Genomic DNA, 21386 nt, shown 5'->3' with positions numbered 1-21386 from the left:
AATATAGTAACAACAGCCAAATTCCATTGTAACTATAATAATGTTTTATGCATAGGAAACATGGCGAGCTGTTATTTGAAGGGAAATTAAGGATACCTGCTGTGGGTACCGCACGTAAACCTATCAAAGTAGGGTCATATTTAAAGCTGATTCAGTGTTAGTAAATTATTCTTTAAAATAATTTGATTGTTTTTATTTTATTAATTTTTTTTGACAGGCTGTTAGTACGGTACAGCTTCGTACAAAAATTAAATATAGTAACAACAGCCAAATTCCATTGTAACTATAATAATGTTTTATGCATAGGAAACATGGCGAGCTGTTATTTGAAGGGAAATTAAAATGACGTGAAAATGAAAGCTTCTTAAACTGTTTAAACGAGATGCCATATGTTATAACAGATTTTATATTTATTTGCAAGGGACAGTAAAACAAATTTTTATCTATATATATTATTAAATCAAGTAAATAATCGGTAGATGGCTCAAAAAAAAAGAAAAAGAAATAAATAAAAAAAGAATAGCAGTCTCCCATACGCCAGAGGGCGCTTAAAGCTGTTAATGGCGCGGTTTCTTACTCTTGTATCTTTGTATTTTGAAAACAGCAACCGACGCCGTTGTCCTGGTACTGAAGACAACAGTTATCAAACCTAACCCTTTAAAAAGGTGAGAAAACATTTTGCTTTAAACTTCCTTAATGTTTTCGTTTCATATGTTACCACAACAGCCTTCTACAGTATGAACGTTGCTTTCAGTGAGGAAGAAATATTTTGTTGAGATTTGTTTACGCTTAGTTAGCAGATAGACGTTTTCTCTTGAGGAATACGACGTAACGTTATTTGACTGATATCGTCTGTTTTGTCATTAAAAGATGGAGAGTCTAGACTTTTCTGAGGAGGAGATCCAGCAGCAGTTGGCTGCACTTGGATACAGAAATATTCCCAAACAAAGACTGCGGGAATTCAAGAGAGGTGGGATAATATTTTGAACTGTTTCAGCTTCATCGGTGCATTTATTTTGCATTTTATTTTCATGTCATGTAACATATGTTGCCTTAAAGTAGTGCTGTCCTGTTATACTGTAAATCTCCATCAGATCTAGATCAGCTGATTTGTCATGAAAAGTCAAAGAGTCACAGCTCCACTGACTGGACTTCTCCAACATATCACAGCAACTCCAGCAGAAGTCCACCTGCAATTATTAAAGAAAAGGGTGAGCAGTCACTCCTGCTTCATGCTGTGCACTTTCATATGACATTTTTGAACATGCTTAACCAACCTACTGCTAAATTTGTGTTTCTCCCTCAGTTCAGTTGAACCACATCGGCCCCAGTTGTAACTACGTCCTCTTCAACACCAGCTCAGCAGGGCAACACAGAGAGGTATGAGTTTTTACACACCTTAAAAACATATCATAATTTTTGACTATGCGCACAATATGTATGTTTTCCATACCTAGATTTTCTCCTCCACGTTTAATGAGGACGATCATAGAGACTCTGGTATGAATCACTACTATGATTCGTATTCACGGCACACAGTTGCTCAAAGACCGGCTCGGCCCTCCACGGCACCCAACAGGCTGGAGACAGAGGCAGGGCCTTCTGAAATATTTCACTCTGTTTTGGATGGTAGTGAGACAACAAGTCCTGACAGAGAACATCAGGTTCATTTGAAGCCTGTGATTAAAAGGAAAGTGTTAAGGTAGGGACACAAATGAATTTCTTCATTTGATGGACAACATAATCAGCCATGCAATAAACATGCAATGTGCAAAAGAAATCATTATCTGATATCTCATTATATAGGAAGCATCAAGGTCGGTCTCAAGTCTGTGATGAGTCCACGCATAGTGAAGATTCTGGTAAGTCCTGTGGTTATATTTTATGATAATGGTGAGAATGGAAAAGTAATAAACATCTTACTAAATGCTGCAATGCTTATACTGTATACTGCTAACCATTAAAAAATAGAATGTGAAATAGAATGAATCATGCAAAAGTAACATATTATGTTATTTTTATATTATGTCATCATAATGCATCTACAGAACCAATTCTGTAGGACGTTCTATGTACACAGAAAAACTGCATGTTGTGCACAATATACACTACCTTTCAAAGGCTTCATTAGGCTGCATTTTGTCTAAATTAAAATAATTAAAATAAAATTCTATAAAAACAGTAATAATGGGATATATTATTAAGGAAAACTTGAAATCGCATCATATGACCCCTTTAAAATTACCTTTACATTTAGTCATTTTGCAGACACTTTTATACAAAGCGACTTACAATTGGGGAATACATAAAGCTATTCAGCATCATTACTCTAGTCTTCAGTGTCACATGATCCTTCAGAAATAATTCTATTATGCTAATTTGGTGGTCAAATAACATTTCTTAGTATTATCAATGTTGAAAGCAGTTGTACAGCTTCATACTTTTATGGAAACACTAGATTCTCTGAATAAAATATAAAGGATTCATTTATTTAAAAAAAAAAACGTACTGACTCCAAAAATTTGAACAGTAGCTTTCATATTATATTCTGAAATGTGGTATGGTAGTGTTCTTTTCCGAACATAGCCATGCATTGTCTTTACATGCAGTGAAACCTCCTATACACCAGGTGGCGCAATCAGCTGCATAATCCCAGTAAAGTTCTTACCGGTAATCTTCTTAGTTACACTCCCCCTCCCTCTCAGCCATCTGCTTCACTCAGAAGTGAAGTTCATTTTCTTACTGAGGGCTAAAGAAGAGATCTGTCCATCTACCTCAGGATGTATAAAGCTTTTGACAGCCGTTGGGAAAATGAAAGCAAGGACGATGAAGGATCTCTGCCCTCTTCCTCCTTCTGGACAGATCAGGAAAGTGAGAGGGAAGACAGGGACTGTGTTAAGAAAGAAAACAGAGCGAATGAGAGAAAGCCTGAAGAAGACCATAAGGATGTCAAAGAAAGCTTTTTAATGGGAGGTGATAAAAAGAAGAGGGTGAAGGAGATGCTTCAAGGAAATGAGTTGGGGAATGAGAAATATCCTGAGGAAGATGAAAGTGAAGTAGAGAGAGAATGTTTCATAGATGATGAAAATAAAAACAGCGTAGAGATAACAACAACAACGCAAGAAGAGGAGGAAGAAAGTGAAAAGGAGGAGGAAGAATGTGGAGAGGAGGAGGAGGAAAGTGGAGAGGAGGAGGAAGAAGAAAGTGAAGAGGAGGAAGAAGGAAGTCAAGATGAGAAAGAAGAGCTGTGTGAACAACAGACAGGAAATGAAAAGGAGGAAGAGGAGGACGCAAAAGAAAGTGAAGAGGAGGAAAAAGGAAAAGAGCTTGAAGAGGAAGAAGAATTTGAGCTGTGTGAAAAGGGGGAAGGGAATAAAAAGGAAGAGGAAGAGTCAGAAGAAAGTGAGGAGGAAGAGGATATGAGTGAGGATGAAAAGGACAATGAGGAGGAGAAAGAAAGCTCTGCCAGTGCAGAAAACACTGAAGAAAATGAAGAGACAAAAGCCCAAAGTGATGATTCAGAGGGCGAGAAAGATCAGGTGAGTTTGAAGGAGAGTGAAGAAGAGGAGTCTTTTTCAAAAGAAGACTCAACAAGTGAAGAAAAGTGTACAGGTGAGTTATCAGAGTGTGAGGAAAAGAAAGAGAGCCTCACCAAGCAAGAGATCTCAAGTGGAGGTGGAGAGCAAAATAGCCATTTTTCAAGGGAAGGCGAACAGGAGGAAGGAAATGAAGGAGCTAATGTACGTTGCATACCTGAAGATAGTGAAGGCACTGAGGGAAAAATAGATGGTGGTAAATCTTTGGTGAAGGAAGAGAGAACAAGAAATTCTGAAAGCGAGGGATCAGAGAATAGTAAACAGAGAGCACCTAACAATGAGGTAGAAGAGCGAAACGACAGTACAGAGGAAAACCCTAAAAGCGATGAGGAGAGGAATTATGGAAATGAATATGACGAAGAGACTGAGATTGGTAAGAGCAGGCCTGGAGCAGATGAATGTGATTATTGGATGGAAGAAGTGAAACTACACAATTCAGGTGAAGAGGATGATGAAGTATCAAAAGGAGGCAGTGAGGAAGAAGAGGAGAGAGAGTGGTTTTTCAATGAACCTGTTGAGGAGAAGGAGGCTTGTGACCAGGACAGGAAGTCATGGGCAAGTGATGATGACTATGTTACAATAGCCAGTGGCCATTCGCAGAAAGAAGAGGAAGAGAATGATAACATGATGCCTGCTTGGGAACAAGAGCGCGGTGATGTACAGCAGACGAAGGAAACTAGAGACGTTTATGTTGAGGATTTTCATGAAAGTCTGGGCAGCCCTGCGGCAAGCGTTTTAACTTCCGGTTACGGCACGTACAGACCAGACTCGCCTAAAGACGGAGACCCAGAGGAAGTGGATTATAGAGACGACTGCACTCTGGGTGGATTAGAAGAAGAGAGCCAATCGATCTTAGATGCTCGTGATTACGAGGATGACAGCGGTCCGGCGTGGTTCAGAGACGATCAAGCATTAGAAACATCTGATGGACGAGCTCCTGCTGAAACACCGGATGGTAGTCGAGATGTAACCGTCTGCACTGATCAAAGCCATGATGGATCTGAAGATGATGGCCGTCGGTCTCCTGATCAAACCGAGCAGCACCAGAGTCCCGCAGAGGACGACACTGGAACTCGAGATGGAGGCTCTGAGAATGTGTCATATTTCAGTGGCGGTTGGGACAGTCTTGACCACCCCTTTAATTTGAGGCACAGGAGAGTTATAGTTCAAAAGAGACCTGAGGAGAAACAGTACGATGATGGATATGATGACAGCAAGAAGAGGAGGAAGGAGAAAAGAGTCCGAGCTTATACTGGCTGCCTTGGTGTGTTACACTGCTTAAAGAGAATGACTTATTTTGTAGTTTTTAGAGGTGTGACTGTGGAGGAAACAGAAGAAACGCGTGTATTTATCTTTTACCCATGCATATATATATATATATATATATATATATATATAATGTATATATATGTGTGTGTGTGTGTTTAATTAAAAAACCAACATCTATACACTACTGTTAAAAAGTTTGGGGTTGGTAAAATTCAAATTTTAAAGTAGTTTTGTTTTGTTTTGTCGTTTTTGGAAGAAGTCTCTTATATTCACCAAGGCTGCATTTATTTGGCCAAAAATACAGTAAAAAACAAAAACCAGGACCATTGTGAAATATTATTACAATTTAAAATTACTTTTATTTTTTCATATATTTTAAAATGTAATTTATTCTTTTGATGGCAAAGCAGAATTTTCAGCATCATTACTCCAGTCTTCAGCATCATATGATCATTCAGAAATCATTATAATATACAGATTTTTTTACTTTGTTATTATTATTATCAATGTTGTAAACGGTTTTGCTGCTTATTTATTTAGTGGAAACCATGATACTTTTTTTCATGATGTTTAGATGGAAAAAAAAAAGTTTTTTAAAGGAACAGCCTTCATTTGGAATAGAAATCATTGTAGACGTTATTATAGATTTGGTATGTTTAAGATGCGTGTAATCATTTGTTTTGTAGGTGCAGTTAGTGAGCTGGAGGAGCGTTTGGACCAAATGCGGATTGGTGCATCTCGTGTGCACTACGACTCAGAGAGTGAAGAAAGCGGAAGCTATACTGACAGATCCAGCTCTGTGACGGAGGAACCCCCGAGTGCTTTCCAAGAATACATCAAAGGCATGGTCAGTACACAGACACTTTCACACTGACCAGTCTTAAACAGTTTTGAGTTTAAACATACATTTGTCCATTCCACAGACACGATCACACAGCGAGAGCGATATCCGACCACGTCCAAAGTCATGCAAGTCCCATTTTCAAGTCTAGTTTCAGTTCATGCCCGTTTCTTTGATCTTGGGTTGTCAGTTAACATGCTTTTACAAAATCTGATTCTCTTCACAGTTATACGGCCACTTTTTGATCATCCTCACACAAGGAACTTGAAGAAAACTGATCCAGTGGCAAAGTATGGCGTACTTCTGTATTTATATATAACCTTCATAAATGAAATAAATGATTCAGGACTCTGATCTTTTTGTTGTTCTGAATGCGTTTGGATCCTTTATCAGGTATTTCCAGTATAAGCAGGACTGGGAGATGTTTAAACCTCCAGGAGAGAAGAGCAGGAAGGAGCTGCACTGGGCCATCAGGGTATCATAAATCACATTGCTAACCCAACAGCCAGTGCTCCACCCAGACATCTGATCTGATCATCTTCAGTCTGTCTGGAATGACATGAAGAAACAGAACAAACTGAGACAGACTCAATCCAGAAGAACTGTGGCAACATCTCCAAGATGCTTCAAGAAACCTTTCTGCGATGCTACCTGAAAACTATGCGCAAGTCTATCTAGGACAATAGCTGTTTTAAACACAAAGGATGCTCACACCAAATGTTGATTTGATTTAGTTAACAGATGTTAATTCATAAAGAAAATCTATTTATGACATTATTTTTGAAAGCATCCTCATTTTACAGCACTTTTCCACAAGTGCCTAAAACTTTACTGTAGATTTGCAGGAAGGTTTCTTGAAGCATCTTGGAGACGTTGCCACAGTTCTTCTGGATTGAGTCTGTCTCAGTTTGTTCTGTTTCTTCAGGTCACTCCAGACAGACTGGATGATGATCAGATCAGATCTGTGTGGAGCACTGGCTGTCGTCAGACAAAAATCTCACTGGATTATTAAAATTAATGGCAAAATGAATGTTTGGGAATGTAAACTGATATTTCCTACTGACACACTACAGCAAAAGATTGAAATAACTGACTTTAAACCATTTTTTGGTTGGTGAAAATATTAATGGCCTAAGCCTTTTGCACAGTAGCATATATATAACGTTATATAAATTGTAGATTACTTTTATTTTAAATATATATACTTTTGTTTTTATCCTCAGGAACAACTTATGTATCAGCCTCCACCAGTAAGTTTCATTATATATTTATATTTTTGAAAGAATTTCCTAGATTCTCTTATTCGGAGTGCTTTTTCTTGTCTCTATAGCAGAGACCTCAGAAGACGTACATCCCCAACAATTATGTGGTTCCAACAGAGAAGAAGCGATCTGCACTAAGATGGGAGATCCGACATGATTTAGCACATGGCATTATCCCAACAAAAATCTCCTATCCTTAACACAGAGAATCTTCCACCTATGCCTTATCTTATATATATATATATATATGCTTAATGCTATTATTTATTCATGATATTGACATTTTTTTACTCCATTGTACATGTGAAATGAGATTTCAAGATCATTGTTTTTATGAAATAAACATTTTAATACTTTGAAGTGTGTGCTGTGTTCATGGCAGGTCACTGTATGGGAGTTTGAAGGGATACAGGGGAGCGTAACGCACATCGTGCCACAGAAGCTTCTTTTCAAGAAATTTTACAGCCTCCAGAGTGAGAACCAGACTCTCATGTTTCAACATGCTGTGGACGTTCAGACCTGAAAAACAAAACAAGGAGCTTTGATGCAAACGTTTCATTCCCTTATGTTTGATTTCACATTACAGCTTTTGGTGTGGTCAGATTGTTTACCTATAGCTGGAATGATATTCACTGTTTTCATATCTTCAGTCACCTTAAGAATGTTCTGAGGGAATTCATCACCTCTGAAATTGATGCAAACCAAAAAATATTTTTAAAAAAATGAAGAAATTAAGGAAACAAGCATGTATATCAGGTTGGTAATGGCATATACATTCACTTTTGCATACTTACACGTCAACGATGAGGACTGAATCCCCCCACTGCCTGTGTTTGACCAGGTCCAGCAGGTAGTGGGGGTCTGGAGTGGGAATCTCCAGTGAGTCCACAATATGAAGATAATCCTGGAGAAAAAGTGACTTCCACTTAGTTTGCATTTTTTCGTCTTAACTGAATATTATGAACCAAACCAATTTGCTGCCCTCACTAACAAGTGCATCAGTGAAAACTTAAATAAAATATAAATCTTAAGATGAAAAATGTAACAAAAAATTAGAATCTAACTAAAAATAGAAATATATAACTACAAAAAACACATAAGCAAGCACATAACTAAAACAAGCTAAAAATATAAACATACAAGCTGATTAAAAATATGAATAAATACTTTAATTGTACATAATGCAGCACGTTCCAAACCAAGCGAGATTTTTACAGTGCACTTCCCCTCACCTGAGCCAGCTTGGCCGTTAAGGCGATTTTCAGCCCTTGCACTCGCACCTTCATGGGCAACATGTAATAATAGCTGCTTGGTCCCCGAGGACCATGAGCTACTCCTCCTGAACGAGAAAGAGGAGCACTTGTTTAGGAATTTAGTGAGCCCACTGGTAATGTCATACACCTGTGTGTTTAAGATGATGCTCAAACGAACAGACTTTATCTTACCTCCTCTCCACAGTGGAGAACGAATGCTTCCATGTCGTGCCCGGCCACTTCCTTTCTGATTCCATGGCTTCCTGCCTCCACCGCTGACTTCAGCTCTTGATTTGACTTTTGCATGGCTCTACAGCCATACAATTATATATGATTATCATATGCAATGATTCAATATGACTTAAGTTTCTAGAACATGACAGGGACGGTATCTTAAAGGAATAGTTCATCCAAAAATTAAAATTAGCAGAAAATTTACTCACTCTCATGCCATTGAAACTGTACAAGAGTTTGCTTCTTCATCTCTACATTTGAAGTAATGTAGCATTAGATCACTTGCTCACCAATGGATCCTCTGCAGTGAATGGGTGCCGTCAGATTGCGAGTCAAAACAGCTGATAAATACATCACAATGATCCACTCCAGTCCATCAATTAACATCTGGTGAAGTGAAAAGCTTGGCAGGTCACTGTATGGGAGTTTGAAGGGATACAGGGGAGCGTAACGCACATCGTGCCACAGAAGCTTCTTTTCAAGAAATTTTACAGCCTCCAGAGTGAGAACCAGACTCTCATGTTTCAACATGCTGTGGACGTTCAGACCTGAAAAACAAAACAAGGAGCTTTGATGCAAACGTTTCATTCCCTTATGTTTGATTTCACATTACAGCTTTTGGTGTGGTCAGATTGTTTACCTATAGCTGGAATGATATTCACTGTTTTCATATCTTCAGTCACCTTAAGAATGTTCTGAGGGAATTCATCACCTCTGAAATTGATGCAAACCAAAAAATATTTTTAAAAAAATGAAGAAATTAAGGAAACAAGCATGTATATCAGGTTGGTAATGGCATATACATTCACTTTTGCATACTTACACGTCAACGATGAGGACTGAATCCCCCCACTGCCTGTGTTTGACCAGGTCCAGCAGGTAGTGGGGGTCTGGAGTGGGAATCTCCAGTGAGTCCACAATATGAAGATAATCCTGGAGAAAAAGTGACTTCCACTTAGTTTGCATTTTTTCGTCTTAACTGAATATTATGAACCAAACCAATTTGCTGCCCTCACTAACAAGTGCATCAGTGAAAACTTAAATAAAATATAAATCTTAAGATGAAAAATGTAACAAAAAATTAGAATCTAACTAAAAATAGAAATATATAACTACAAAAAACACATAAGCAAGCACATAACTAAAACAAGCTAAAAATATAAACATACAAGCTGATTAAAAATATGAATAAATACTTTAATTGTACATAATGCAGCACGTTCCAAACCAAGCGAGATTTTTACAGTGCACTTCCCCTCACCTGAGCCAGCTTGGCCGTTAAGGCGATTTTCAGCCCTTGCACTCGCACCTTCATGGGCAACATGTAATAATAGCTGCTTGGTCCCCGAGGACCATGAGCTACTCCTCCTGAACGAGAAAGAGGAGCACTTGTTTAGGAATTTAGTGAGCCCACTGGTAATGTCATACACCTGTGTGTTTAAGATGATGCTCAAACGAACAGACTTTATCTTACCTCCTCTCCACAGTGGAGAACGAATGCTTCCATGTCGTGCCCGGCCACTTCCTTTCTGATTCCATGGCTTCCTGCCTCCACCGCTGACTTCAGCTCTTGATTTGACTTTTGCATGGCTCTACAGCCATACAATTATATATGATTATCATATGCAATGATTCAATATGACTTAAGTTTCTAGAACATGACAGGGACGGTATCTTAAAGGAATAGTTCATCCAAAAATTAAAATTAGCAGAAAATTTACTCACTCTCATGCCATTGAAACTGTACAAGAGTTTGCTTCTTCATCTCTACATTTGAAGTAATGTAGCATTAGATCACTTGCTCACCAATGGATCCTCTGCAGTGAATGGGTGCCGTCAGATTGAGAGTCAAAACAGCTGATAAATACATCACAATAATCCACTCCAGTCCATCAATTAACATCTGGTGAAGTGAAAAGCTGGAAGTTTATAAGAAACAAACTCGTTATTAAGGCGTTTTAAATTTAAACCAACACTTCTTGCCATAATTTGAAACAATGCTTCCTCCATTAAAAACGTTTATCCTAGGGCTGGGTCGATATAGCTAAAAAATGTATCAACGATGTAATGTTTCATATCGTTCGGTATCGATAGTTATTAACATTTTTTATAACCTTTTTTAAAACAAAGAGCAATAGAATTATTTTTTTTTATTTAATCACTGTATTTTTTTAATTAACCCAATTTATTGAGACAAACAACAAATATTTTTAGTTTTAACAGTCAAACACACAATAAAAATTAAACAAATATCTAATTTCTAATGTTTTATATGCAGATTAAATAGGTCTTAAGGAAACTTTTGGCTTGTCTCCCGAGGCCACAGGAGGGCGCAATGAGCAAAATAATGCAGCACATTTAAATTGTCAACGCAAGGAAATAAATGTCTATTAAAAAAAAACGTGCATTACGTCTAAATTAACTCATAAAAATCAAACATAATTTCGTAAATTGCATAAACAATTATGAACAAAACAGCATCATGTATTTATGCATTGCTTAACACAAAGAGCCGAATCGCCCATTATGCATATTGCATTTAAAAACAAAAGCGACGCAGTGAAACGGAATAAACCTCCACAAATTCACGATGTGTTTTCTAAATGTTTAAACTGTTTTAACTTTGCATGGCTACATTGTGTGAGACGCGAGCGCAGCAGTCATATTTGTCCATCTAAAAATGCACTGAATATGCGTTCTGTGTAAATGGCTTGGTTTTGACCTAATAAAGTTCTTCTCCGCATTGAGCTACTATATTTCTCTAATATTTTGAATGAATAACGCAGCAGCGGCGCGTCTCGTGGGCTAGACTAACAAAACATTAAAATGCAACAACGTCACTTACATCATCACCGTATCTCGTGCGCCACTGATGACGTTTTCTGACGCACTCCTAACATTCAAATGCAAATGTTTATTTCAAATTCAAATAATATTCTTTTTTTTTTTATTCACAATCTTCTCATCACAGGCAAGCACAGCACTCAATTCAGCACGTGTTCGTGTGTGCTGTCTGCGTCACTCATAGCATGTGCCTATATCGTGCGCTATATCCAACAGTTTTTCTATCGTTATCGAAGGTGTACTGTCGATAAATATCGATACCGTTTTATCGCCCAGGCCTAGTTTATCCCGTTGTCTTCTAATATCAAAATCCACTCACATATTTGTATAGCACTGTTTTGTTTTTGTTTGAAAACGGTGCTTGATCTGAAGAAAGCAATTTCATGGATAGAGGACTTGTATTTTAGCCAGAAGCAGTGGCTTTGTTTCTTACAAACACAGCTTTTCGTGGTGTGGTGTGGATTATTGTGATGTTTTTATCAGCTGTTTGGACTCTCATTCTGACGGCACCCATTCACTGCAGAGGATCCGTTGATGAGCAAGTGATGGAATGCTAAATACTCCCAAATCTGTCCAGAAGAAGCAGCAAACTCATCTACATCTTAGATATTGAGCAAATTTCCATTTTTGGGGGAACTATACCTTTAATGCACATTACAAGAGCAAAGTTAACACCAGAGAGCATAATGTGCACCTCATAGTTACTTACTATTCGTTTGAAATTACGTTGCCAGACCTCTACAGCATGAAGAATGTCCAGCCTTTTAATAGAAAAACAAAAACTATCATATATTCATTTGTTTGCAACATAACTCCAGACCAAAAATCCTTCATAGAACTAAATAGTTTACCTAAGAGGTACTGAGAAGACATCAGGGTGCAGGTCAACCACACCAAGGGGTTCACTGTCACGACTTCCCAAAGACTCAAGCCACGTCTGAGCCGGTGCCAGGTGAGCTGGGATATCAGCCTCGCACCTGCGCAGCACTGGAAGATCAGAGCTGGATGGAAAAGCCCTCTCTAAAACCATTCAGACCCGTTTAGTTCACCAATATGTCACATGCCTTATAAAATTACATTGTTGCAGTTCAAAAAACGAACAAAAATTTACCATGGGAAGTTCCTGTCAAAACTTAAGTTGTTATTACTGTAAAACAATATTATGGCAATATACACTACCGTTGAAAAGTTTGGGATCAGTAAGATTTTCAATGTTTTTTAATGAAGCTTCTTTTGCTCATCAAGGCTGTGTTTATTTGATCAAAAATACAGAATAAAATAATAATTTTGTGAAATATTATTGCAATTTAAAATAACAGTTTCTATTTTAATATACTTTAAAATATAATTTATTCCTGTAAAGCAAAGCTGAATTTTCAGCATCATTACTCCAGTCTTCAGTGTCACATGATCCTTCAGAAATCATTCTGATTTATTATCAATGCTTGAAACAGTTGTGCTGCTTCATATTTTTTTTGGAACCTGTGCTACTTTTTTCAGGACTCTTTGATGAATAAAAAGTTAAAAAGAACAGTATTTATTCAAAATAGAAATCTTGTGTTACAATATACACTACTGTTCAAAAGTGTGGGGTCAGTACATTTTTTTCTTTCTTTTTTTGAAAGTAATGAATGCTTTTATTCAGCAAGGATGTGTTAAACGGATAAAAAGTGATAATAAAGACTTATATTGTTAGAAAAAAATTCTATTTTGAATAAATGCTGTTCTTTTTAACTTTTTATTCATCAAAGAATCCTGAAAAAAGTATCACAGGTAGGCCTGTTGCAATAATCAATATATCGACTTATTGCGCAATATATGTACATGACCTCAATCATTTTTGGTGATGCAATATATCGCCCATTATATTTACTTAAACATTAATGTCACCGTGTTTTTTACATTCCACTTGTGCCTGTGTCTTTTGCAGCTTCTCGTACATAACGTAGTGTAGTCATGAGGTCCTAGTTCAAATTTAAAAAATGCTTCTACAAAAAAGTTTCATCTGCAGATATGGTCTTGTTTAGGGATCTGTGCCTCTGTGCATACGGACATCTGACTGCTAAGTAGTGATTGTGTTTTTCAGCAATAGTGTGCACCCTTAATTTACAGAGAAAAGAAGGTCAGGGGAAAATCTGTAGATGGAAAAATCTCCAGACAAGTTCTTTGTGCATATTTCTTTTTTTCTACTTGTTACTTTGCACTTTTTGTTAGAAAATGTTTATTTCTTTGTGCATTTTTCTTTTTTTCTACTTGTTACTTTGCACTTTTTGTTAGAAAATATTTATTTACTATTTATTCAAGTTTTTTAAAGTATCTAATATTTTGATACTTAATTTGCATGATCTAAGTATTCTTAAAAATTAAAAGTTTGTTTTCATTTGGAAGTGTGTAGGCCTTCTTGCATTATTATGCTTTTACATTATGATTATATATTCAGTGGCATAAAATGGTCTTTAAAATGACAATAATATCACTTATCGCAATTATTTCTGGGGCAATATATCGCACAACAAAAAGTTGTTATCGTGACAGGCCTAATCACAGGTTCCAAAAACGTAGTTTCCATCATTGATGATAAATCAGTATATTAGAATGATTTCTGAAGGATCATGTGACACTGAAGACTGGAGTAATGATGCTGAAAATTCAGCTTTGCTTTACAGGAATAAATTATATTTTAAAGTACATTAAAACAGAAAACCAATATTATAAATTGAAATAATATTTCACAATATCACTTTTTCTTCTGCTTTTTTGATCAAATAAATACACCCTTGATGAGCAGAAGAGACTCCATTAAAGATTTTACTGATCCCAAACTTTTGGCAGTGTAGGTTCTCCTTGCACTCCATCTGTCATTTGGTTGAAAAGCTTTATAGATCACAATAGTGGCTAATAGAAAGTTCCCACAGTTTTATTGTGGCAGCAGTTCTGCAAATGGCATAATTTGAAGATACTATGGTTACCATGGTATACTTTTGTCTCAAGTATGTAGAAAAAGTGGATAAAGCAAAAACACTAAAAGTAATAATGGTGAATAATGCATTACACAATTATTAAACATGCAAAGCTTTGCTTACTTTGTGGTGCGACTCCAATGAGATTTGGTGGGAGTCGCAAATTTGATGGAAGTGCGCTTTCTCCAGAGAGAGATGAGATGAACTGATTGGAGAAAAATCACGGGTTAACTCGTCAGTGTGTTCCAGCATGACCATCAATATCATATTCACACGCGTTTGTATTTTAGGAATATTACCAGCAAAACAAAAACAATGCAAATCGACGCGCTTACTTACCCTTTTAGCCACCGTTCTTCCACAAATCGCTAACGTAGCACGAAACATGACGCGGGCTAATTCAAATAAATACTAAGTCAAGTGCACTGCTGTTATAATTTCAGCTTCTCGCATATTTGGTTTCCCTGTCAGAAGGTCGTGACGGCGTGCTCTATGTTCACGCTTCCGTCGCTCACATATGACGTAAGTTACGCTGCGTGCGAAAAATAGAAATATACGTGCTTACCCTCTCTCTCTTTTATTCTTTATTTGTGCGTTCTTATCATGATTGATAAGTGTCACGTTCATTATATAATATGTTTGGTGTTTAAAAAAGTACTGTTAATGGTTAATGATACTATGTAGGGCATCTGCAGCGGTGTTGCCAAGTTTCACTAGAGAAAATAAGCTATTTAAAAACATAAGAAGTCCAAAATAAGTAACCCTTTCTGGAAAAACAAGGCCAAAATAAGCGACGCATGCAGCTCTGGCACGTATAAAAGCAGCATTTAGGTGGAAAAGCTCGCAGTATTGCATGAAAACAGGCACAAGGGTGCTTATAATACGCAGACTTGGCAACTCGGTGTAGTAAAGAGAAAGGAAAAACTGAAATCGCATCATATGACCCCTTTAAATCTATAAAGTTAATTTACATTCGATGAAAATAAAGCATAAAAAAGCCGATTCGAAAATGGAATAAACCGTACACATAAAAAAAATATAAAACATAAAAAAACATTAAAGAATGAAATGGGTGGAAATGAAAAACATTTTTTATTGATAATTTATGTTTGTAACTTACAGTTTTGTGAATGAAATGCTACAGGTATTCATCCATAACATTTTTCAAATTTTTAATTGAATATTTGTACAAATTACGCAATAAAATGTAACTAATAAAATTACTAATAATACAATGTAAAAATGTAACTGGTTAATAATTTATAATAATGCTTCATTCTTTCTTACATTTCTTACTTTTATTTTGATCATTTTAATTAGAAATAGGCTGTATAATATATAGAGCGAGAGGTATGTTATTGTAAATGCAATATGTAGGCTATCCTCACATTCTAAAACAATTTCAAAATGACATTTAAAAAAAAAAAAAAATGGAAATCCCACCTTGTTATTTGTACAATAAAAAAACGGAACACAATTATAAGTAATGCTGGACACAGAGCAATTTTCAAAAATAAGTGATTATTTTATTTGTATCTTACAACTACAGGCGCAGAAGATTCTTTGCTGCTTATTAGTCAACAGACTCTTCTTCACAATAGGCACAGCCGTACGACCTTTGTCACAAGGTGATTTGTGTGATTGCATAGTGCAGTTTAAAACCTAGAATTCACATCCTCAGGTCAGTAAAAGACAAGCAAGTGCACCACGCAACCTTTTTTTAACTCCATCAATAAAATGTCAAAATAGAACTTGTGTTTGACATATCAAGTGCAATCAGTTGTGTTGATATGCCATCTAATTTCACAAACAAATTTATAATTTGCATATTAAAAATCAACATATTCCCTACAGGGTGGTGATGGTGCAACTCAAAAGATTTAAACAAAACTCCAGGCAAAGCACTTCTAGTTCTTTGTCGAAACGATGAACAAAAAAAACTGCTAATTAGATCTAAATGAGAAAAATTTAAGGTGTTATTTTGGCAGCTGGAACATCAAAATCAAAACAAAATTTCAAGTATGATTTTAAGAATCCCAATTAGAATAGTCCACAGGATTGATTCCTCTTCTTCCATCACGTCTGCAGGGCCCTGAGAGTGTTGAGACTGACCAGGAGTCTCATCTGAGGAGTAAGAGTTTTTCTCGATTTCTTCTTCTGTAAGTGCCATCTGGTCATAAAACACCTTCATCTCAAACTCACTCTCCATGTAGGAGGGATGTCCGTAGATCCCGATTCCAACAGGCCTAACATAATCCCCCGGGACGAGCACCACGTCCTGGCCACAGGTGGTCGACTGAAGCTTGTAGGTATCAAAGTTTGGCCGCAGCGTCTTGTCAGAGACGTAGAGGTCCGCATCTCCCTTAAGGCTTTGCATGTACAGGATAATGCGTCCTTCGTGGTTGAGGCGCAGGTAGCTGTAGTTTCCCGCACCGATGTGGCCTTGCACGACATGGAGCAGGACCCATTCATCCGGCACAGAAAGCTCCTCTGTATGCTGCAGAGAGCCCAGGGCCCGGGACAAGGCCGCCAGCACCAACAAACCACCCCAGCACAGCACCATGGTCACAGCTGCCAGACCCCAGCTACATCTGTAACCTCCCTGCAATCACAAAAATAGATTCTTTCAGTATCACCGGGACTCAGATATTCAAAAAAGATCAGATTTTGGCATTCGGATTGGATCCAATTTTGACCACGGTTTCTTTAAAAGGAAAAAAAGTCTCTGAAAACTAAATAAATCTTCACTGCTGTATAGTGTTGCTCAAAACATATTAGTATTGGGATACATTAGATTAAAAAAAAATGTATCTGGATTACCCTGATTGCATCAGAAGGGTGGAATAAAATGTAACAAAACTTTAAAACTGGTTAACTAACATTAGTATTATGTAGTGTATAATATACACATATTTATATTTTGCACTAAACACTCATGTTGTGTTCCAGTCATTTTAACCTGGAGAGGTCTTTTTTCCCCTGGAAATGCTAGTTATGTTATCACATTACATTAAAACCTTCTGACTTTACTCACACAGGGTATTACAACTTCCCAAAAAAATGGATTATTTTTGTAAAAAAAAAAAAAAAATCCCCACGTTCTTACACTCGTGGTGTTCCCAGTCAAAAATGACAGGCCTGCAAAAAAAAGTTGCCTGTAAATCTCTCATTATGCTATATTACTACCAAATATTGGATTCAAACTTGCTTTCTTTTAATTAGCACAGTTCTTTTTTACTTATTGATCGTAGGCCTCACTGTTTATGAAGTTCATGCACCTCAGTTTTAATGTTAATTAATGTTGTTGTTTTTTTACTCAAAAACTGAGGTGCAAAAGCTCAGATCAATGAGGCCAGTTCCAAAAAGAAATACAAACCCTGTTGTAACTGAATGAAAAGAACAAGACAAAAAGATTGAACCTAAGATTTGGTGACAATATAGCATAATGAGAGTTACATGGTAAAGGATTCTCAGCACAGCCCAAGGGTTAACCGTTAACCGTGACAAAGTAGAAGCCTAAAAGACTTCTAAAGTAGCCTAATTAATTATTTTTATTATTTTTAGTGCTGTTCTTTTTTTTTGTCTCACATAAACAAAAACACAAAGTGACCCACCATTGATTATTCTACCTCTTGATGTTTATATACAAATCTAGATCTATATTTCGAGCACTGGTAATCTGGATTTGGTCAAATGTTTGTTATCTGGATCAAGGCTGTGTTTCTCAAAAGCATTGTGTGAAAAGTTGCTTGTAGAGACCATTGGTGGGAATGGATCTACAATCTACTAAAAGATGAACGAGATGAACAAACTCAGAGTTGCGGAGTAAGTTTGACAAAACCCGATAAAGCCAACATGGTTTAGATCTGGTTCACAAAGTTCGATATAAACGTTCTCTGACAACTCAGAGTTTGTGATTAACTCTGGAGCGTGTGCACCTGAAAGTGTGACACGTGCCTGCAAACAGCCAATCACACGGAACGTGGAGAGCGTCAGCAAAGTGTCCTTGGAGTCACTTCTCGCGCGCAATTCACTTTTCTGCTGCGGATTAAGAGATGTCGTTATTAAAAATGTAATAAATTTAAATGCATTTACAAGGCAGGAATAAACACTTCTGCTGCAGCAAAAGTTTGGCAGCAGAAAGAGAATATATGACTATGCGAAGAAATCAATTGAATTTAAATTTAAATATAGTTTAGTCATTTTAAAAATTGTATATATATATATATATATATATATATATATCAATAAAGCGCTATATATATGCATCATTCATTCATTTATATATACCTAGCCTATATATATAGCCTATATATATATTTAATTTAAATACTAAGCTTAAAATGAATTGCCACTTCATATAATAATTATATGAATATATTATATGAATTATAAACAATTACAATAAATCTAATATAAATATAATAAATAAGTAGCTGCAAAAGCCGGGCAATTTTGTATCTAAAATTCTTTGACTGTAAACTGCTTTAATTTGTATTTGCATCAGATATATGTCACTTTGCTCACAGCTGATTGGCCCAGTTTGGGTTTGCAATCTCTAACCCAGAGTACTAGTGTAAGTTACTATGGTGACGAAACCCCAAAACCAACCCATCTTCTTGAGCCCGAAAACTCAGTGTTTGCTCAAACTAAACGTGAACTTACCTGGGTAAAAACTGAAACCGGCTTCGTGCTACAGGCCTTTGCTTTGAAAAACCAGAACAACAATAAAATACACCCGATCCTGAAGAGCAAAACATCGAATTTCCAAAACCAGATCATTCTTATTGAGATTTTTCAACAACTGGGCTCTGGACCTGATATGAGACTACACTGAAACAAACTAAACAAAACAAAGATTACTGGAGTACATTTAACCAGAAGATACTGTAGAGTTTTCCTATTCATTTTTTCATTCAGTGTATTACTTGCTTTTTCTTTGTGTTATCTTGTTAAATTTCTAAGTCAAATTTGTTTTTTCTCAGTGTACTTGAAGTGCTGCGTTTCCTGTGACATGAGGCCAGGAGACTTTTCCTCTAGAGGCATTCTGAATCTAAACCTTGCATAGCTGTGAAACGACACCATTTGACACAAGTCATACATCTGGACCGACAGCAGGCTGTTAAAAATATCTCCGTCGCTATTTCCAAGCAGCCACACACAAACAGGCCGTGGTCACGTACTGTCAGTCCAGCCAGGACAAACCATACTCGAATGAAACTCTACAAACTTTAACCAAACAATGCATCAAGACGTCTTCGCAGGGCGTACGGACAGTCCTGAATTAGTAAAATCATTTTGGTGCATAAACAAACAGTTGAAAGTGAAAGCATTAATTAAAAGATGACATTCAAGGGTCTATTTGAACATAACAGCGCTTAAACATAAGCAGACTGACACAGCCAGTTAGCTTCAAAAGACTCGTTTTTGAAATATACGATAGCCTATAAAATTATTTAACGTTACTCAGTGCGACATACTATAACACACTCCGTTTCTAAACTAAAATGACTTCTAATTCCTGAAGGTTGCACTAAAGAATAAGTGAGCTATTTAGCTAGCTAGCTAGCTAGCTAACAGACCAGTTAGTTTTGAGGAAACTGGAACAAAAGAACAATTCGTAATTAACGCAGGTGCTTTGATATGTTGACAAATATGTATTATTTTGAGTTACCGGTGCATTGTCAAAAATACTCCATAGGAAAGGACAGTCGGCGTCGTATATTTTGAATTCGCTCTTACAGGTGTTGAGGTGACTACTGGACGCTCTGGGACTTGATGGCGTTATAATGCGCATGCGCGCCCTCTGTTGGTCAGGAGGACAGCAGAACATCACAGCATGCGATGGAAACGACATTGTAGTGAAATTATTTTTTTTTATTTTTTTTTTATTTTTTGCAGTAAACAACAAGGATTACAGTACGTACAAAACAAACAGTAAAAAACAGTACGTACAAAACATACAAAATACCAATCAATAATAAACTACTTGAGGATTAATAGATAAAACATCACAGAAAAAACAATATAATATAAAAATTCTTAAGAAAAGGACAGAAGAAAAAAAAAGAAAAAAAAGGCACACAAATAGAAATATAAGTATATTAGGGAACAATATTAAACATGGCACAAATTCTAGATGTTTTTATAGCTTTCTTGTTAACAGACGTTGAACTTGTATTTAAATACAACTTCAGTTCTTGTCTGAAGATGTTAAAATGGGATTTACATTTAGTATATTTACATTTATGGACATAAAACTTTCCAATAAATAACAGGAGGTTTATACAAAAACTTGCATTAAATAGATTCTTATCTTTAGCATAAAACCCCAAAATAATGTGTTTATAACACAAAGAGAAATCATAAAAATATTTTGGACAATCAGAGCATTAACATTATTCCAGAAAGACTGAACAAAGGGACACTCCCAAAACAAATGAGCTACAGTTTCAGAAGAAAATTCACAGAATGAACAAAATGTATCAATGTCACTTTTAAATTTCTGCAAAAATTGCTTGACAGGATAAAACCTGTGGATTATTTTATAAGATATTTCTTTAACTTTATTTGTTAAGAAGAATTTCAGAGGGAGTGACCAAACATATGCCCACTTAATATCATCAAAAAGGTTGTTCCAATAAGAAATGGAGGAAGAATTAGAGGTAACAAGGTCCAAAAATAAAGACCTGATTTTGTGATTGGATTTTTGAACAGAGAAACAAATAGAACCAACCACAGTGGATTCAGGACTGGGGGGGCAAACAGAAATCAATGAGCCACTGTTATTATTTCTAAAAAGCATACAAATTTCCTGAGAGATGGCCTTTAAAACTGTATTAAATTATTTTCTAGATACAGGAAAGTGATATCTTAAAATAAAATCTGAATAATTAAACAAATTGCCATCATTGTCAAACAATTGGTTCACTAACATCACTCCATTACTGAACCAATTTTCCAGAAACAAGGATTTCCACTTATGTAAAATATTACAGTCTCAATAGGAATTTTTTAAATCATTCCATTATTCGATGCCCTCTCTAGTTCTTTCCTTTTCTCAGAGTATTTTCTACATATCAAGCATTATAATATCACCAACAAGAAAACCATAGGCTGTATAAAAA

The 21386-nt window shown here is 36.4% G+C and overlaps 4 protein-coding genes across 4 annotated transcripts; 1 reads left to right on the top strand and 3 right to left on the bottom strand.

Annotated features, from left to right (window-relative positions):
- The first annotated feature begins 572 nt into the window (after positions 1–572).
- Positions 573–7240, top strand: LOC107680541 (hydrolethalus syndrome protein 1 homolog). The gene is made up of 12 exons (XM_016476467.1): positions 573–665; positions 871–970; positions 1095–1211; positions 1307–1380; positions 1458–1702; positions 1807–1862; positions 5552–5712; positions 5789–5834; positions 5933–5996; positions 6100–6181; positions 6930–6956; positions 7037–7240. The coding sequence occupies exons 2-12, from the start codon at positions 871–873 to the stop codon at positions 7166–7168; spliced, it is 1104 nt and encodes a 367-aa protein (XP_016331953.1). The 5' UTR covers positions 573–665; the 3' UTR covers positions 7169–7240.
- A 56-nt stretch (positions 7241–7296) lies between these two features.
- Positions 7297–8670, bottom strand: LOC107680460 (39S ribosomal protein L4, mitochondrial-like). The gene is made up of 6 exons (XM_016476345.1): positions 8665–8670; positions 8414–8531; positions 8201–8307; positions 7763–7872; positions 7580–7653; positions 7297–7487 (listed from the first exon to the last, which is right to left on the bottom strand). The coding sequence occupies exons 1-6, from the start codon at positions 8668–8670 to the stop codon at positions 7342–7344; spliced, it is 561 nt and encodes a 186-aa protein (XP_016331831.1). The 3' UTR covers positions 7297–7341.
- Positions 8667–14789, bottom strand: mrpl4 (mitochondrial ribosomal protein L4). Its single transcript, XM_016476344.1, has 10 exons — positions 14599–14789; positions 14383–14464; positions 12151–12319; positions 12009–12060; positions 9930–10047; positions 9717–9823; positions 9279–9388; positions 9096–9169; positions 8841–9003; positions 8667–8706 (listed from the first exon to the last, which is right to left on the bottom strand). The coding sequence occupies exons 1-10, from the start codon at positions 14644–14646 to the stop codon at positions 8667–8669; spliced, it is 963 nt and encodes a 320-aa protein (XP_016331830.1). The 5' UTR covers positions 14647–14789.
- A 972-nt stretch (positions 14790–15761) lies between these two features.
- LOC107680519 (UPF0669 protein C6orf120 homolog) lies at positions 15762–20081 on the bottom strand. Its single transcript, XM_016476424.1, has 2 exons — positions 19934–20081; positions 15762–16861 (listed from the first exon to the last, which is right to left on the bottom strand). The coding sequence occupies exons 1-2, from the start codon at positions 20054–20056 to the stop codon at positions 16262–16264; spliced, it is 723 nt and encodes a 240-aa protein (XP_016331910.1). The 5' UTR covers positions 20057–20081; the 3' UTR covers positions 15762–16261.
- Positions 20082–21386: the final 1305 nt, after the last annotated feature.

The sequence above is a fragment of the Sinocyclocheilus anshuiensis genome, unplaced genomic scaffold (assembly GCF_001515605.1).
Source record: "Sinocyclocheilus anshuiensis isolate Anshui unplaced genomic scaffold, SAMN03320099.WGS_v1.1 scaffold308, whole genome shotgun sequence".
Taxonomy (NCBI): Eukaryota; Metazoa; Chordata; class Actinopteri; order Cypriniformes; family Cyprinidae; genus Sinocyclocheilus; species Sinocyclocheilus anshuiensis.
The sequence above is the reverse complement of the archived record's forward strand: the minus strand, read 5'-3'. Positions and strand labels throughout refer to the sequence as shown.

Excerpts from the sequence above, each read along its gene's own strand:
- LOC107680541 (XM_016476467.1), top strand. The coding sequence starts at position 871 with ATGGAGAGTCTAGACTTTTCTGAGGAGGAGATCCAGCAGCAGTTGGCT. Across the intron at positions 1,703-1,806 it reads ATTAAAAGGAAAGTGTTAAG|GAAGCATCAAGGTCGGTCTC; the intron begins GTAGGGACACAA and ends CTCATTATATAG. Across the intron at positions 1,863-5,551 it reads CACGCATAGTGAAGATTCTG|GTGCAGTTAGTGAGCTGGAG; the intron begins GTAAGTCCTGTG and ends TTTGTTTTGTAG.
- LOC107680460 (XM_016476345.1), bottom strand. Across the intron at positions 8,308-8,413 it reads TTCTCCACTGTGGAGAGGAG|GAGGAGTAGCTCATGGTCCT; the intron begins GTAAGATAAAGT and ends TTTCTCGTTCAG. Across the intron at positions 7,488-7,579 it reads GAATATCATTCCAGCTATAG|GTCTGAACGTCCACAGCATG; the intron begins GTAAACAATCTG and ends TTTGTTTTTCAG.
- mrpl4 (XM_016476344.1), bottom strand. The coding sequence starts at position 14,646 with ATGTTTCGTGCTACGTTAGCGATTTGTGGAAGAACGGTGGCTAAAAGG. Across the intron at positions 14,465-14,598 it reads GAAGAACGGTGGCTAAAAGG|TTCATCTCATCTCTCTCTGG; the intron begins GTAAGTAAGCGC and ends TTCTCCAATCAG. Across the intron at positions 8,707-8,840 it reads AGCTTTTCACTTCACCAGAT|AGATGAAGAAGCAAACTCTT; the intron begins GTTAATTGATGG and ends CTTCAAATGTAG.
- LOC107680519 (XM_016476424.1), bottom strand. The coding sequence starts at position 20,056 with ATGCGCATTATAACGCCATCAAGTCCCAGAGCGTCCAGTAGTCACCTC. Across the intron at positions 16,862-19,933 it reads GTATTTTTGACAATGCACCG|GGAGGTTACAGATGTAGCTG; the intron begins GTAACTCAAAAT and ends TTGTGATTGCAG.